General features: G+C 41.3%; 2 protein-coding genes across 12 annotated transcripts in view; both read left to right on the plus strand.

Annotated features, from left to right (window-relative positions):
• Positions 1–13,560, plus strand: part of ATAD2 (ATPase family AAA domain containing 2) — a 37,723-nt gene extending 24,163 nt beyond the window's left edge. For 2 of the 3 annotated variants that reach the window (XM_032999658.2, XM_032999659.2), the window contains exons 18-28: positions 660–843; positions 2,186–2,371; positions 3,653–3,785; positions 3,933–4,129; positions 5,376–5,535; positions 5,893–6,015; positions 6,112–6,261; positions 6,880–7,284; positions 7,984–8,108; positions 10,480–10,608; positions 12,068–13,560. In XM_032999658.2, coding sequence (XP_032855549.2) covers positions 660–843; positions 2,186–2,371; positions 3,653–3,785; positions 3,933–4,129; positions 5,376–5,535; positions 5,893–6,015; positions 6,112–6,261; positions 6,880–7,284; positions 7,984–8,108; positions 10,480–10,608; positions 12,068–12,109 — 1,834 coding nt within the window. In that variant the 3' untranslated portion in view covers positions 12,110–13,560. The remainder of the gene's footprint in view (positions 1–659; positions 844–2,185; positions 2,372–3,652; positions 3,786–3,932; positions 4,130–5,375; positions 5,536–5,892; positions 6,016–6,111; positions 6,262–6,879; positions 7,285–7,983; positions 8,109–10,479; positions 10,609–12,067) is intronic. The other variant, XM_032999660.2, reaches the window with a different exon arrangement.
• Positions 13,561–14,534: 974 nt separating this feature from the next.
• Positions 14,535–16,205, plus strand: part of ZHX1 (zinc fingers and homeoboxes 1) — a 30,089-nt gene continuing 28,418 nt past the window's right edge. For 7 of the 9 annotated variants that reach the window (XR_006164692.1, XR_006164696.1, XR_006164693.1 and 4 more), the window contains exons 1-2: positions 15,286–15,732; positions 15,826–15,936. The gene's annotated coding sequence lies outside the window, so the exon portion shown is untranslated. Of the gene's footprint in view, positions 14,843–15,285; positions 15,733–15,825; positions 15,937–16,205 lie in introns of those variants that run through there. The other 2 variants (XM_042785838.1, XM_042785839.1) reach the window with 2 other exon arrangements.

Genomic DNA, 16,205 nt, shown 5'->3' on the forward strand with positions numbered 1-16,205 from the left:
ATCCACAATTCAAAGTGAAACAGTTAGAAGGACTGAATAAAATAAATATAAATCTTCTATGTATTTAGTGTATTGCTGTAATTTAACCAAGCCAATTGTGTACTTCAGGTAACAGCTAATGTGTTTCAGTGCCTGTGTTAATTTTTTTTCTAGAAATACTGTTCTGTTCCTTCCCACCACCGCCAGTAACTATGGCCAAATTTCAATAAACTTGGCAGATGTAGAGGTCTCGCAGTTATTTAAACTCAAGACTTACTGAAAATTGGTGTGTATGCGCGGTGAAGAGATTCATATTGATGTGTGCTGAGAGAGTTTTGTTATTCTCCCCCACATCAAGTTACTGACCAGTTGTTGTGCATGTATTTAGCTGTACAGTCCCCCTGTGGGATTTAAGAGCTGTTACTTAACCTAGCCAAATGAATAGTACACATGCTGGGGATTGGCAGAAATTCTTAAGGGAGGTACGGTACAAGTTTGTAATAAAATGGGCTTGGATAGTCTTCCTGATCAGACCAGCTTATTATTTGTTGGTTTATGCTGAGTATTTACAAAAAAAAAAAAAAAAAAAAAAAAAAAAGTGTATAGGGAAAAAAACTTCTAGCATCTGTGTGCCTATTCATTACTTCATTTTTAAACTTACTTTCTTCTTATTGTTCTAGAAATGCTTATAACCAGCCAACGTCTTGCAGGCCACGGTTCTTACTAGTTGGAAATCCAGGATACGGGCAAGCCTCTCATTTGGCACCTGCAGTAATACATGCCCTGGAAAAGTTTCCAGTTTATACACTAGACCTATCCAGTTTGTTTGTTAGCACCACATCACCGGAAGAAACATGTGCACAGGTATCTTTTTCCTCTTTAATCTCATAGGATTCATGAACTGTATGTAAACTAGTAAAGAAAGCAAATTTCATTGTTAATGAAGTTGGCCTGTCTTGAATGTGGTGTTATATTGACTTTTGTCTGAAAATCCACTTTTCTTCTGGACCAAATGATACTGAATAAGGATGTTGTACATGCCCATGTTTTCCATTCCAAATTAAACAGTGAGGATGTTGCTAGCAGCTGGGGAAGATGGGAGGTGCTGCTAATAAACACTTCTTTATGACAAGAAATCCTGCCAGACTTGGTGGGATCCAGAAAATTGTTTTCATTGCTTCTTAAGACTCTGTGCTCCCAGTAGATGGCTCTGCAGATTTAGTGCTGTTTCCCTTTTTACTTTTAGGCAGGAATTCCATTTTGTTGTCTGGCATCACTGTATTAAAATATTTTGACCTTTAGTAGCAGCATTTGAGAGCTGCACAATTAAGGATAGATACATTACATGACTGGATACTCATTTGGCACATAAGAGGGACAATTCTTTTCTTCTTATACGTTGGTTGCATCTGCAGTCATATAACCAGCATGTCTGGTCACTGTCCAGATATACCACGTGTGCTTCTCATCTTGTGACAGGACTCCCTGAATATTGATAATCTGAAAGGGTGCATGGAAAAATTTATCATGTGAAAAAAAGGGCTGTTGCCACTTCCCTCATGCAGTAGATGGGTGTCCTCCTCTGTGACTGAGGTACCATCTGTAGGCAATGGCTATTCCAAAGCACATAATCTGGTCCGATGAATCCTCTGGTAATGAGAGGCTGTGAGTGATTTAGCTATTCAGGCAGGCTAAAGACTGGCCACCTCTTATAAAACGTACTTGATATTATGAATTGTAACCAGGCTTCTTTCATAGTGTCAGCCCTCATCTTTTCACATAGGTCTTTGTTCAGGCTGTGCTCCAGGCTGACTTGGATATGTGCCCACTCTGAATTAAAAATGGTGTAGTTGCACTCATGTAGCGATTTAGCCAGACTAATGCATCTTGCTGAAGGGTTAGTCTTGTATTTTCAGGCACACCACCACACTGGCTGAGTTGTGAGGCTCTTCGGGAGTTATCTTACACCTCAGTAGTTTTGAAATCAGGCAGAGATTCAGGTCTGTTTCTGTCTGCCTAGCAACGTCTATACTTGAGTCAACGTGAAAATTTTACCTTATTGTTAATGAGTTGTTCTCTTGTTGGCTTGTTTTGATGTTTTGGTTTCATGTACTACTATTTGGTAAGATAGTTTGACTGATATGTAGTTATTTATTAGCCTATTCTACATGGTCTAGTTTTTTCATCCAAGCTTTCATTTTACCAGTTGATAAAAGAAGCTCAAAGAACAGCACCAAGTATAATTTATATCCCACATATCCATTTGTGGTGGGAGGCTGTTGGAGCTACATTGAAATCTACTTTTACAACACTACTGCAGAACATTCCAACATTTGCTCCAGTTTTGCTGCTTGCAACATCTGATGTGTGTCACGCAGATCTCCTGAAAGAGGTATTTCTGTTGATACTTTTCTTACTTTTTTATTCAGTTTCTTGTTAATTTATAAATCTTTTAGGCATTGGAGTACTGTGCACTATTAAGCAAATTCATGCTGTTATTACTCAGGCACCCTAACCAGGTCTTAAAATTTGTTTAGACAAAACAATGCTGAGAGTATTTGTGTAAAGTGTTTTCTGAGTAAAGAGATTGACTTTGATCCAACTTTTTCTCCCTTCTCACACATTCATGCTTATTAGACAGATGTATAAATTTACTTCTGACAATAATTCTAGTGATTTCTAGATGGTTAGGTATGTACTTAGTCAAGAATATTCAGTGCTTGACATGTAAATGGGAAAAAGATGTTTTTACTGAAAACATTTTTATTTAAAAGTGAAAGTTATTTTTACTGAAAAAGTATGGTGGTCACACCCTTAATGAGGGAATGTAGTTTCAAATTTAAATTCTTTAATAAGAATTTCAGTTTCTTCATATAGGTGGAAACTTTACAAATTAGAAAGCTAAGTTTCAGATTCTATTTAAGTAACTTGGAAGTCAATTTTTAGTCATATTCCTTAACAGAATTCAGTAGGGAGTACATGCTTAGCTTTCTAGACATCTAAGAGTGTATATTAAAGGAAGGTGTTCAAAATGTGAACGTGCTGCTCTGATTATTTTGTCTTGATTCCTGGGGGGAGGTGCTTACCTAGATGTATTTATCATCAAAGGCTTTGAAAAGGCTTAACTTTCTACAGAAGTTTTTATACTGTTAATAAATTCCTTCTAAAATAAGTACTGAAATTCCTTCTATTCCTTTTGGTAGTAGAGATTGAAAAATTGAGTAAGATGTGGAGGTGTGCAGCTTCAGACACCTAATTTAAATTAATTAAAAAACAAAACAAAACAAAACACCTTACCAAAAAGCCCGCATTTGTCTGCTGAACCTTGCCTGTTGCACCTGTAGCTGCCATAAAGATTCAAACTAAAGGACAGCAATGCAGCTAAATACAAAATAGGCAGTCTTGGAGGTGGTGATTATCACCACCTTATCAGTGTGTTGTATGGTCTCCTCACTGAGCTTAAACTCTAGAGGTGTTTCCTTAGAGAAGATCTTTTAATTTGCCATGTTAACCTATGAAAATCTAGCCTTTTAAGGCCAAGAAGATAACTTTTCACAGTTAGTCTTATCCAGATAATTATTCAGTTTAATTTAGAAAGGTACTCATCTTTTTGGAATAGAATATGAATTTATGTGACGTTATATCTGAAATATCTTTTCTCGTCATGCTTTAGATAAAAGAATTGTTTATTAATGATTATGAGGTTTTCAAACTCCAGTTGCCTAATAAGGATGATAGAAGAAAGTTTTTTGAGGACTTAATTGTAAATCAAGCTGCTAAACCTCCTGCATCAAAAAACAATGCAGGTAAGGATATTCTACATATAAAACTTTGCTGACTCCTAAGTCAATAGCTGTATAGTATTTGCTTTGGTGGTAATTTTCTATCAATAGCTTTTCATATGCTTCTCTTTGAGTACCATAAATTGACTAAAAGTTTCTGATTAATTTAAGCTTGGCAGACATTGGAAGTACTGCCTGTAGCACCGCCGCCTAAGCCTCGACAGCTGACAGAGGAAGAAATAAGACGGCTGGAGGAGCAGGAGGAGGATACGTTGCGTGAACTTAGGATTTTCTTAAGGGATGTAACTCATAGACTTGCTGTTGACAGACGTTTCAGAGCATTTACAAAGCCTGTTCACCCAGAGGAGGTAAATCAGTGTTGATCTGTAATACCATTTTATCTGTGCGTACTCATAATTTCTCTCTGTGTGTATGTCTCAGTATTCCCCTTTATCGGAATGTTTATCTTTTGTTTTAGGACTGTACTATTCTATTTTTTCAACAAGCAGGAAGAGAATTTTGCTTTTACTTTTGCTGACTCCTTGAGGCTCTTAAATGTCTGTTATTTGAGTATTCACTGAAAGCCCTGGGTTCCTTCTAAGACATCTTTAGAACTTTATAGTATTTCAGTTGGAAGGGACCTACAGCGATCATCTAGTCCAACTGCCAGTTAGACCAGATGCCAATACAGTTTGCTCATGAAAAGGCTTTGATATGTAGGCATGTTACAGCACTGAAAATTAGATCTCTTTCTTTATAATTATAAACAGTATCTATAGGACTGTTTTACTAAAGTTCTTTAATTCGCTGTCAGTAGTTTCTGTGAGAACAGGAGTTAGAAGCAGCAGTTTCTAAAATAAACTGCAAATTTCTATTACCTGTTTCATCTGGGGCTCCTCGGTATAAGATCAACCATAAGGGCTGCCTGGTTTCTTCTTCCTCCTGTACACGTCTTAAGTCTCTCTCATTTAATTTACTGAATAAATCTAAGCCAGGGGCATATACTTTAAAGTCAGCTGTACTTTTAATATAGCTTTGTGTTTCAGCAAAGTCCTGTTCCCCTAAGCGTCCACTGACTTGTCTTTCCCTTTATTTCTAGTTTCTGAGATGTGAATAATCTAAACAAACATAGATGTCCTCATCTAAACTAGGCATTAGGCTCCTTTTATGGTCTGAGTAAAGAAATCAGCACCTCTGGGTCCAGTTAACTCATTCTAAAGTAGATGCCTAGGACAAATATTTCAAAGGCGCAATTCCTGCAGCCGCCTTCTTGCTGCCAACAGCAATGAGAATCTTGGGTAACTTCACTGAGAAAGGTTTCTTTGCTTTGATTTTCTGAAGTGGAGTGAAATGAATCCCACTCTGGGTGTCTGTTCCCTTCTCTGCCCCTACACGTGCTTCTGACCTCCCTGCCTCTTTTTTTCCCTCTTCTGCTCTGTTTCTTCAAAGTCAGTTGACATAGTCCTTCTATTTTCAAGAAACTGGTTCATTTGCACATCTTTGTGCCATAAACATTTGGTGTTTTTAAGAAGTCCTTTATCTGACTTTATTAAAATAATTAATTTTGGTAGATACTGTGTTAAATCTCTGAGCACATATATATTTCATTTGTAGGTACCTGATTATGACGCAGTTATTAAACAGCCCATGGATCTTTCGGCAATTCTTTCTAAGATTGACTTGCACCAGTACCTAACTGCGAGGGATTTTCTGAAAGACATCGATCTAATCTGTAGCAATGCTTTAGAGTACAACCCAGATAAAGATCCTGGAGGTGAGGATGTGGTTTTATCCCTAATTTGGAAAAATTTAAAATGTATAAATGGACAAATGTCTCCTGTGGACAGTAGACTTCAGATTAGATAATTTTAAAAATCCATAGAGAGCATTTATTGCCAGGTTGCAAATGTTGTAGTGTTAAACTACTTGGGCATGAAATTGTGATGGAAGTGTTGATCAGTAACTAGTGCTTTTGCTTTAATTATTAACTTTTATGAAGTTGCGCGGAAAATATTCACTGAGATAACCTTTCAGAACCTATGTGTGAGAAGAATAAAGTCTTTCTAAGTAATCAAAATAGAGGAATTCATTAGCTGATAGAAAAGACTCACTTCTGACTGCAAAATTTCAGATCGTCTCATTAGGCACAGAGCTTGTACTTTGAGAGACACTGCATACGCCATAGTGAGGGAAGAAATGGATGAAGTTTTTGAACAGTGCTGTGAAGAAATTAAAGAATCTCGTAAGGAAAGAGGTATGTTTTTTCACACTATGGATTTTAATACTTGTTTTAGTAATTGTAACCAACAATGCAAGACACAATTCTTTGTGCTCTGTTCTTTATTGCAAGGTTGTAGCTCTTCAAAGTATGCTCCGTCTTACTACCATGTAATGCCAAAGCAGAACTCTGTTCCTGGGTGTAAGAAAACAGACCCAAAGTGTAATGAAAAAGTGAAGATGCCAGCAGCACCTATAGGTTCCAGTACACCCTGCTCTAATGGCAAGTTGCGTTTTATTCAGACTTCCTTGGAGACATCGCTAAAGTCACTGATACCTTCTCTGTTCTTGTGACACAACAGGTTTCTATGATGTCTGATTCTTTAAACAAGGTTAACTGAATCAGAAAGCATATGAGGTGTGAGTCTTTACAGGAAATTTTTTCTCCAGCAAATATTCCCTTAAAATTGTCTCTTGCAACTGTCCAACGTGTTTAACTTTTGAAGTTTACAGCTTTATAACAAATTTGAAGGAGAGCTCGTCTCCAAATACTTTCCTGTTCATATATATTAGTTCAGGTAGTAGGACAGTAAGCAACTTCACCTAATAAACTTGCTTTGCGGTAATACTTCCTATCTAAAGTAAGAATTTTCTGCACATAGAATCTTGAAGCCGATGGTTTTGTGAATGAAATTCTGTAGCTGTTTTTTTTTAAACTAATAGCAAATTGACCTCATTAACTTGCAACTGTTTCTCTAGACATATAGAGAGAGACGGACAATGGTACTTGAGCTCCTTTGATCATTTTCCTTGTAACTCAAGTAAGATGAGGATGCTGGATTGTGAAGGAAGAACTGTTTTGGTAATGTTTTGGATTACTTTTTCTGATATCTCTTTGTAGATATTTCAAAAAGAAAACGCAAAAAGAACAGAGGGTCTCGAGGTATCATGACAAAGAGAAGGAATTTTCAGTTCAATAAAGAGAATAAAGTTCCAGAAGAGCAAAACAAGGTAGAGAGTGATGAAGAGTCTCCAGGAAAATGTGTTTCTAACATGGATCTCACTGAAGCTGAGCCCACACAGGATTATTCTATGGAAGAAAATGAAAACGTACTTCAAGAACGACAGAAAAATGGGAATGAAAATAAATCCGGGACAGAAAATGAAAAAGAGAGAGTTCTCCTTGTGGCTAAATCTGCTTCTGAAAAGAAGAGTGTCATGCTTCCTGAACATTCAGACCTAAGAAAGGAGAGTGAAATGCCGGATTGCCAAATAGCAGGAAGTTCTGAAGATGGAGATTCAAATGGTAAGTGAAAGGTCAAACAGGTCACGTAGCTGCTTTTTCTTCCTGAGGAGGATTACACTGTTTGTTATGTTTTAGCCTTCTTTAATTCCATTCTCTTATTTCTGTTGTATCTCTCTAGAATCAGCACACAGTGTTTCTTGCATAATGATGCTGCCCCTCTAGTTCCTGCTAGCCAAACTTGTGTTTTTCGGCAGCTGCTGTCTCTTGATTCTGAAGTTTGTTTTTCAAGTGATACCTCTTTGAGGAACAGTCATTAACTTTCTTTTATTGTAGGAGTATCTTCCCAGTAATGAGTAGCACAAATTAAAAAGCTGTACTTCAAGCAATACGGACCCAGAGTCATATGCCAAATAGAAGTCTTATGTTCTAAAGTTTTCAATGTAAGATGTGTTTCCTGACCTAAATTACCTCAGAGTTTTACCATGCAGTACCGTAATGCTGTGACTGTTTTTTTTTTTTTTCTGTTTTTACCCTGTCTTTTTCTTTAATGCTTTTTTTGTGTCTGAGTTTCTGATTTTTATGGAGCAGTGACTTTTGCTAAGAAGAAAGTAAAAGTCAAGTGTTTCTCAGTGAAAAAGTGGTAGCAGTTCTGTCTCTGTTGATTCCAGAGAGAGACTGTATTCCAGGTACAGGATACCTCACAGATACTGTATTCCAGATTAACAGAAATACTGACTTAAGAAATTTATGTCATTCCAGATTCATGGATACACCCTATATCTCATGCAAGACATTGTCAGGTAGAAGAGCAACAGGTGACATGTGCCGAGAAATCAGTGGGAATTGTCACACAGCCAGTCACTGTGGATTACTGTGAGCTCAGTGTAAGTTTAATTGCAATTTTGTTAATTCTGAAGTAGGAAATTTTTTTGCTACATGTACAGTTGTAAATTAATTCAGTTATTAACCAATGTCAATTAAAACAATTTATGGGAAGGGTATGTAGCTTGCAAAATAAATCAACCTGTAATGGATTATGACTGTTGTGTTTCCACACCTGGTGTAGACTGTTGTCCTTGTTTTCAGTGAACTAAATTTTAGGAGACTGGGTTCTCTTCCTCACTTTTAGTTTTAAAGGGCTTGTTGAATTTTAAAATAGGCAGCTGCCAACCTGCTGGTACTGTTGGTTATTAATGTCTTAACAGTTTTTATGGTGGATTTTGAGGTTTTGCTTTGGCTTGGTTTCTTGGAGGTTTTCATTTATTAGGAACCTGAAGAGGACCTCTATTTCTAACAGTGATGACTTTAGACTTGAATTAGCAGATTGACATAAAGCTCACCACAGATAAAATACTAATACCTTCTTTTCTGAAATTCTTTCAAAATCCAGTGTTAGAATTTTGCATTCATACAGTTACAGTGCTATAAGGATTTTCCAGTCCATCATAGGAGAGAAGTTGCTATCCTAGGCTACAGCTGGGGAAAGAGTTAAAAATGGGCCTAGCTTCAGGAGGTAAAGAGGTTCCTTTGCATGAATTGGAGAGGGTAGAACAAGGACCTGATCTTCAGGGGATATTGCAGTGAGGAAAATTAAGAAAATTGTTAGGTTGGAGTCCAGGACGTTGGCCAATGCGGAGGAGGGCTGCTGTTTACCTGCCGTGATGACAAAGGGAGTATTACATGGATGTTTTCCTGCATGGGGAGAATGTGACCAGATAGGAATCCCCTTTGGTGAAGGGGCGTGCCAACATTAATTCCTGTCACATTTTTTACACTGTGACCTAATTTGTAGAGGTGAAACTAACTTTTTAAAGCTGACTTCCTAAGGAAGCAGATTTCAGGGGGTTTTGTTGTTCATATCTTCCTGTGTATGTAGAGAAGCCACACAGGTTTTTCAGAGTCAGGGTGCTAATATGTGCTTCAAAGTTATTGCCCACTGGACAAATGGTACGGTAGAGCCATTATATATGTTTCAGCTTATATGTTTAGCTATGAGGAGAGCTACAGTCATGAAACACATCTTTTAGAAAATTTTTTGCATTAACATGGGTGCCATTGGAACTAGCTGCTCATACCAGAGAGCCTCTTTGGAACTTACCTGAAGTGACTAAACTAGGTGAATCTCTACGATGTAGCTGCTTGGGTTTGGGGGGTTTTTGTTCATTTGTTTGGTTGGTAGTAGGCCTAGAAGCTTATGAACATATAGAAGAGCATGCAGTCATCTATGTGGCAGCAACTGGAACTAGTTTCACAGAGGATGTTGACCATACACTTCTGTCACACTCTACCTTTTCTGTTTGCAGCAGCTGGGAGCATGCTACGTGACTTTTCTGCGTCTTATCTGCATATTATATAGAACGAAGTTGAGGGGAACACTCAAATTTTGTGCTAGCTGATCTGAGGGAGGCAGAGTTTGATGACAGGCTGTTGTGAGGCAGTAATACTTCATTTGGTATGGCTGATTTCTTCAGCTACATCTTCACAGCCTCACACAGACACTAAACAACCACAGCAGTGGAAGATGGTGCTGCCACTAGCTTGTTACTGTTGTTTTCCCAGAGATTGTCACATTCATGACGTTGGTAACAGAAACAACTGTGTGAGAGATTGGTAATCTGCTACAAGCAGAGTTATTCTGCTACTTTATCTACTATTCAGTTTAAAGGTAGGAGCTAACTGATATAACTTTGCTTCCTGATCTGCGTCAGACACTTAAGCAGTGTGTTCTGCCAGCAGTTGTAGGCATAGTACACTTTCAGCTAGTGGCTAAAGGTGAGCACCTAAGGATGCTTCTGTTTCCAGCTGGCAGAGCTCTATCTAGAAGATCTGTAGTTGGCTTCCGAAGACCCATTTTACGGTGCTCTGCATTGCAGCAACAGTTTCTCTAATGAAATGCAACAGTGGCTTTGCTGTGGCAGCTACTCTAGGACAAAGTGAATTGTGTCATTCCCTGCTCTTCTGGAAGCAGTTGATTCGCAATTATGATTGCTGATGTGATTGATTAGTGATAAAATATTGTCTGAAATGTAAGCCTTCCTTTTCTCTGAAGTATTAAAAATTAAGTCATTTTCTCCAGTTAAATCTTGTGAGATATTTAATCTCTTCTCTGAAGTGTCACTCATTTTATTTAACAATATAAGAAAGTAAGATGTCACTTTTGTTTGTATTGTTATTGTTTCACTTCTGAAAACATAAAGAGCCTATGCAAAGGATCTTGAACTATTCTAAACTTGTTGTTTCCATTTTTTTCTTCAGCAACTGTTGCATTTTGTCACTGCAATAACTAAGAACTTCAATATATTTCACCTGGAAAAACTATATGCTGTTCTTAGTCAGTGCATTTACCAACATCGAGATGATTATGACAAAACCAAATTAGTGAAGGTAAATTTTTTTGTCTTATAGCACTTTCTATCGCTGTTATGCATTTGTGTGTTATGCATATGTATATGTGTACTCGGGACATCACGCTTGCTTAGCTCTTTATTACTTAGTTGTCTGTGTTACAAGACTTCTTCATTTCAGTCTGGAAGACATTTATCCATATTGCAAAACCATTGTTGTATCTGGCATAATTGTTGGCAATTTCAGCAGGAAAAGGCTTGAACTTGAAGACAATGGGTCCACCCACACAGCCCTCTCAAAGAAGTTAACCTCAGTCTGTCAGTGGTCCTTCTCCAGAACCTTTTTAGGGGTGGGAGGCTATGAAAGGAGGGTGCTTTTATCAGCCTGTTGTTTCCTTTTTCCCCTTACAGGCCGTCAGACATGATAATACTTCATGTAGTAATTATTCCATTCTTGAAAAGAAATTAAGTATGAAATATAACAAGAGTTTGAGACTTTTCTGTAGTCTCATCATAATCTCTTTTTAACTAACATGACTCGAGCATCTTTAATTTGACATAAGGGAAGATTTCTGTCTATGCCAGTTTAATGCTGAGTCAAATTCTCTGATCTCTTCTTGTAAGAGAGGATTTCTGAGTTGTCAGAACTCGGCAGAAATCTTCCAGAGGCACCAAGGTCCCAGTCAGGCATTCCCAGTATTAAGTCCATTAGATAGATTGGATATTGAGTCTCCAGATTCAAGATCCTTGAATCTAGTTGTCTTTGAGATGCTTGTGCCTTAAAGAGATAAAATTCTTTATGCCTCTCAATCTGACTTAAAAAAGGGGAAGCCTCTTCTCTTTGGCCCTGGTCTTGTCGATCTCTTCTTCCACATCTGATATAAAGAGTTAGTACAGACGCTCCGTTCTGATTGTGCAACAGTGAGGATTATTTGGATTCAGGGAGGCCATTCTTGAAAAATATGCCCTTCTCTCATCCAGTATAATGACATGTTTTAGCATGAGAAGGGATTTATTTATGTTATCTCAAGGCTTGTGAGCTTTTGTGACTTACTTTTTAATGCTTAAATTTAAAGGGACTTGATTTCTCTGTTTTCTGCTTCTACATTTAGCTTTAACAAAAAAATACCTCCTATTCAGAATAACTGTGTGAGTAGGTCAGGAGCAAGCTCTGCTGTATGAAGAGATAGACTTTAACAAATGATTATTCAGAGTGCAGAAATAACATTTCCAGTTTTTAGTTGTGGCTCTTCAGGAACTGTCTCCTCTTTCTAACTGTTGAAACCACTACTGATACAGATCCATACAGTCTCTAGCCTACTGTCTATGTTGGATGCATAAGGATGTGTTTGAAGCTAGTGGGATGGTGGTAGCACATGTATTTGCTAAATATTATTAACAGTTGTATGTATGTACAGATTCTTTTTTTATGAAGAAATAAACAGGGTTCCTAAGCTTTTATTCATGCTGATTGCTAGTTTGTCTTTTTTTCTTACTAGGAAATGAAGAAAGAAGTTTCAGCCTTCAATTATGCTCAGTAATAAACTTGATTTCAGCATACTTGACTTCTACTCTGTAATGTTTTCATTGCATGCTGTTATATGTGCATAATTCAATAAATGTTACTTCTACATACATATTTATACGTAAACAAATATATCTTAAAATTTATTAAGGAAGCTCAAATAAAGTCTTTTAACTGCTTTGATATTTTTGTCCTATATATATATTTCTACGTGATGTACTGCTGTGATTGCCTTTGGAACACAGCAGATCTGCACATCTCCCAGATAATTTAGTTACCTCTCTTTAAAAGGAAATTATTGAAAACCAGATAAACTTTTATCATTGTCTTCCAGCTTGTGGGAATACATTTTTCTGAAGTAGTCAGTGGTGCTGTATAGTCCAGTGCATATTACATAAAGGTTTTAAACCAAATCTCATTTTGGTATATGAAAAGTAAATCCTTTAGAAACCTCTTAATACAGTGCAGAGGTAATTTCTTTTTAGTTACCTGATAGCCCCTCAAGTGGTTTTCATAGAGCAGCAACCTAAAGAAAGTATGTGGGAGAAACACTCCTTCCACAAACATAATACCTTTTGCTGTGATGTATTTTGCCTGTCAAAAAAAAAAAAAAAAAACCCTAACTTGAAACAAAGCAAGATTTACTACTGTAACTTTCTAAAGTAAAGTTTGTTATTGCTCGTAATTACAGTCTTCTTGATACTGGAGAATAGCATTTTAATATAAATTGCTAGTTGCAGGTCAGGTGGCTTGTAGATGAATTAAATTGTAAATAGTTTTCTAGTTACCTGAACAGAATTATATCCGTTCATTGCATAAAAGTGTTGGTGATAAATATATTTAAGTAATAAATATATTTAAATAAAAGCAAAGCAATACCCCGTTTTGAAGATGTATTCTTCTTCAAACCAGCAAATTTCTGTTAATTTGGCAGGTTTGGTTTTTTTTTTTTAATATAATGAGTTAGGCAAAATTTAATTTTATGATAATAAAATTTTGTATCAGTTATAATACAGGGCGTGATACACTGGTGTTGTGTTACATCACCTCACATACACAACATTTGGTGATACTGAATGCCTAACTGTGCAATCTCTCTGTGTTTGGTTTCCTAGGTATATTTTTTTCTTTTCGTTTCTTTCTAGTGCGTTTGTCCAAACATTTCTGCACTATGCAGAATTTTTTATTTCTGTATTATTTGGATGGGTATTAATAAATTAATCACATTGGGGGGGGGGTGTCTGCTTAATCACAGTATAATGTTGATCATTAACTGCCTTACACTTAAAAACTAGTGTGAGTCTTAAAACTTTAAAATGAGACCTGTATGTGAGCAGCTTACCCCACTCTTGCTGTATTGGTTATACAGCAAAGGCAAGCACAGGAGAAGAAAAATTATATTGAAAATTTACATTTAATGTATTACATTGGAAATGTAATAAAGGAATTTACATCATTTTTCCTTAACTTGATTTCTACCTTGCCTGCTGTCACTGATTTTGATGGGTTTGTGAGGGTGGTTTGCTGACCGCGTTCCCCAAAATAATGCTTTGAAAAACTGAACAGGAGTAACAGTGTGGAAATGAGGAACCAAAGACATTCCTGGTATCAGAACTTTTGGCCTTCAAAGCTTGATCAGACTACCTCCTGTCACTAATCTCAACAGGATACTGTACCTGTTTGGGTGGGGTTTTAATTAGAATTGTGTAAATCTTCATTTTCCGTGACCAACTGTTAACAGTTAACTCTTACAGCAGTTCCCACTGGCCACATCTTTTTCTTTCTCGGGGAAACAGTATTTTAGTGTCTGAACCAAAATGGCAAGCAGTGATGAAAGAAATAGTACGTAGAAATGCAACGTTTTTGAGAAGTGGGCAGCGGGGGTTAGAACTAAATATTGACCAAAAGATCTAGTCTGTACTAACCGAGTAACTCCCCTTTCTCCAAGTTCTGGTAACTAAACAAGAAACGGGGTGCACGGGGATGTGATTTTTTTCCCTCAGAGCCGTTATTTCTGTGCTGACTCGCCCCTGGTTTGGGTCCCTAGACCCTGCGGCAATGTCCTCCCTCAGCGACAGCTCAGGGCGCCTGAGGGAAACTCGGGGCTGACGTCGGAGAAAGAGCTCGAGGCTACAGACGGGGCTGTCCTGAAAACCTGCGTGGGTGCGTGGCGGGAGGGTCTGAGCGCGGCTCCGAAGTTTGTCGGTGGAGGAGCGGGCTGCGAGGGCGCCGCTGCCACCCGGGAGCTGCCGGCCTGTCGCCCCCTCCTCCCCGCCGCACGCCGGCATACCGCCCGGCCGAAGGGCGAGGAGACGCGGGTGGCCCCCGGGCTGCGGCGCCGGGACAGCCCCCCGCGGCCGGCCGGTGCCTCGGCGGGGCCGGGCCGCCCTCCGGCTGGTGTCCGCCGGCTGACGGGCGGGGCGGCGGCGGAGCGGCTCCGCCCCCGCTCCCAGCCAGGGCGGCTGAGGCACCGGCCGCCGCTGCCCGGCCTCCCCGCGCACCCGCCCCGGGGCAAGCGAGGCGCCGGGAGGATGCGAGTGGGCGCTGCGGGCGGCGGCGAGGCGAGGGCCCGGGCGGCCGGCGGCGTTGGGAGTTCCCGGCTCACCCGCCGCCCCCCCCGCCCCAAAAGAAGTGCAGTAGTTTGTGAAACGCAAGATGGCGGCGCGGCCGTGAGCGAAGGCGGCAGGCGGGCAGGCAGGCGGGCGGCGCGGGCGCGGGCGGAGGGGGCGAGGCGGAGCGGCGCCGGCAGGTAGGGGCTCGCGTCTCCCGCCGCCTCGGGCGCGGGCGGAGAGGGGGCTGTCGGCGCCGGGAGGCGGGAGGGCAACCCCCCCCCCCCCACCACCACCACCTCCCGCCCCGGGGAGGCGTGCCCCCCGCACGCCCCCGCTTCCCCCCGGGGAGCGGCCCAGGTGCTCCCTCGGCGAGGACGGGGGAGCGGCGGCGCCCTCGCCGCCCCGCTCCTCCGTGGGGCGGGGGCGGCCCCTGGGCGGCGGGGGCGGGCGGGCCCCGAGCCGGGCCCAGCGGGGGCGGCCGCCCCGCTGCCGCCCGCGGGGTGGGCGCGGTGGGCCGGCCGCGCCCCGCCCGCCTCCCTATTGTCTGGCGGCGGCGGGCGAGCGGCCGGCGCTGTCCTCGCGGCCAGGGCGGGGGGGGGGGATCGCCGGCCGGGGGCGGCGGGCTCCAGGCTGTCTGGGGGAGCCGGGGCGGGGGCAGAGCTGGGGCGTAACTTGGAAGCGGACTGCTGGGTGCCCCCACGTACACACACAAACGCACCCCGGCCCGGCCCGACCCGCAGCGGGGGTTAAACCCCTTCGGGACCGACGCCGATCTCCTCGCCCCGTGCTTCCCTCCTCCGCCCTGTGCCAGCCGTGGAGCCCGGAGCCTGTGCGCGGGTTTGCTCGCCGCAGGGCGGAGGGAGATTCGTCTGACTCGTCAGTGGGAGAGTCAAGAAGTTCAATCCCGGTGTGCCCGGAGGAGCTGGCGTGTTCCCGCCCGGTGTCACCGGGCTGCGCACACCCGGGCTGACGGACGGACTGACAGACAGACTGACGGCAGCCAGCGAGCCATGAAGTTCTGGCTCCAGAGTTGTCTCGCATCCCGTGGCGTTGCAGAGCGGGGGCGAGCGTGGAGGAACAGAACGGTGTATGTGCAGGCAAAGTTGGGGAAGATGTCTGGTTTACTCTTCTGGGGGTGTCTGGGTTTCGGGGTGCGTTCTGACGCTCAGCTTTCCCCTAGATCAGGATGTGCGGCACTGGAGATCAACACCGACTTCAATAAACCATGTAATGGAGGCAGTTCTGGATCTCTGAAAGGGCTCAGAGTATCTGCAGTAGTGAGCATTATCTGGTAGGTACTTGTGCTTTATTTCAGAGCTGCTTACACTTTCTAGTAGGTTAAACAGTTAACGGAAGGATAGGGAAGTTTACTTTGCGCAGTGTCACGTAAAATAACGAAGGGTGAAACGTCTCTTGGTCGGCAAGCTGGAATAGGTGCCACTGATTTCTAAAATACAGATGTACAGAGAGCATATTGGGCATGTAGAAGTGTATATAAACATTGTATAAATAAAAAGTGGATTTCGTTATGAAACTTGTTACATGAAAACAAATATTCCA

Source organism: Tyto alba, unplaced genomic scaffold, assembly GCF_018691265.1.
Source record: "Tyto alba isolate M040663 unplaced genomic scaffold, T.alba_DEE_v4.0 Super-Scaffold_9, whole genome shotgun sequence".
In the NCBI taxonomy this organism is placed as follows: Eukaryota; Metazoa; Chordata; class Aves; order Strigiformes; family Tytonidae; genus Tyto; species Tyto alba.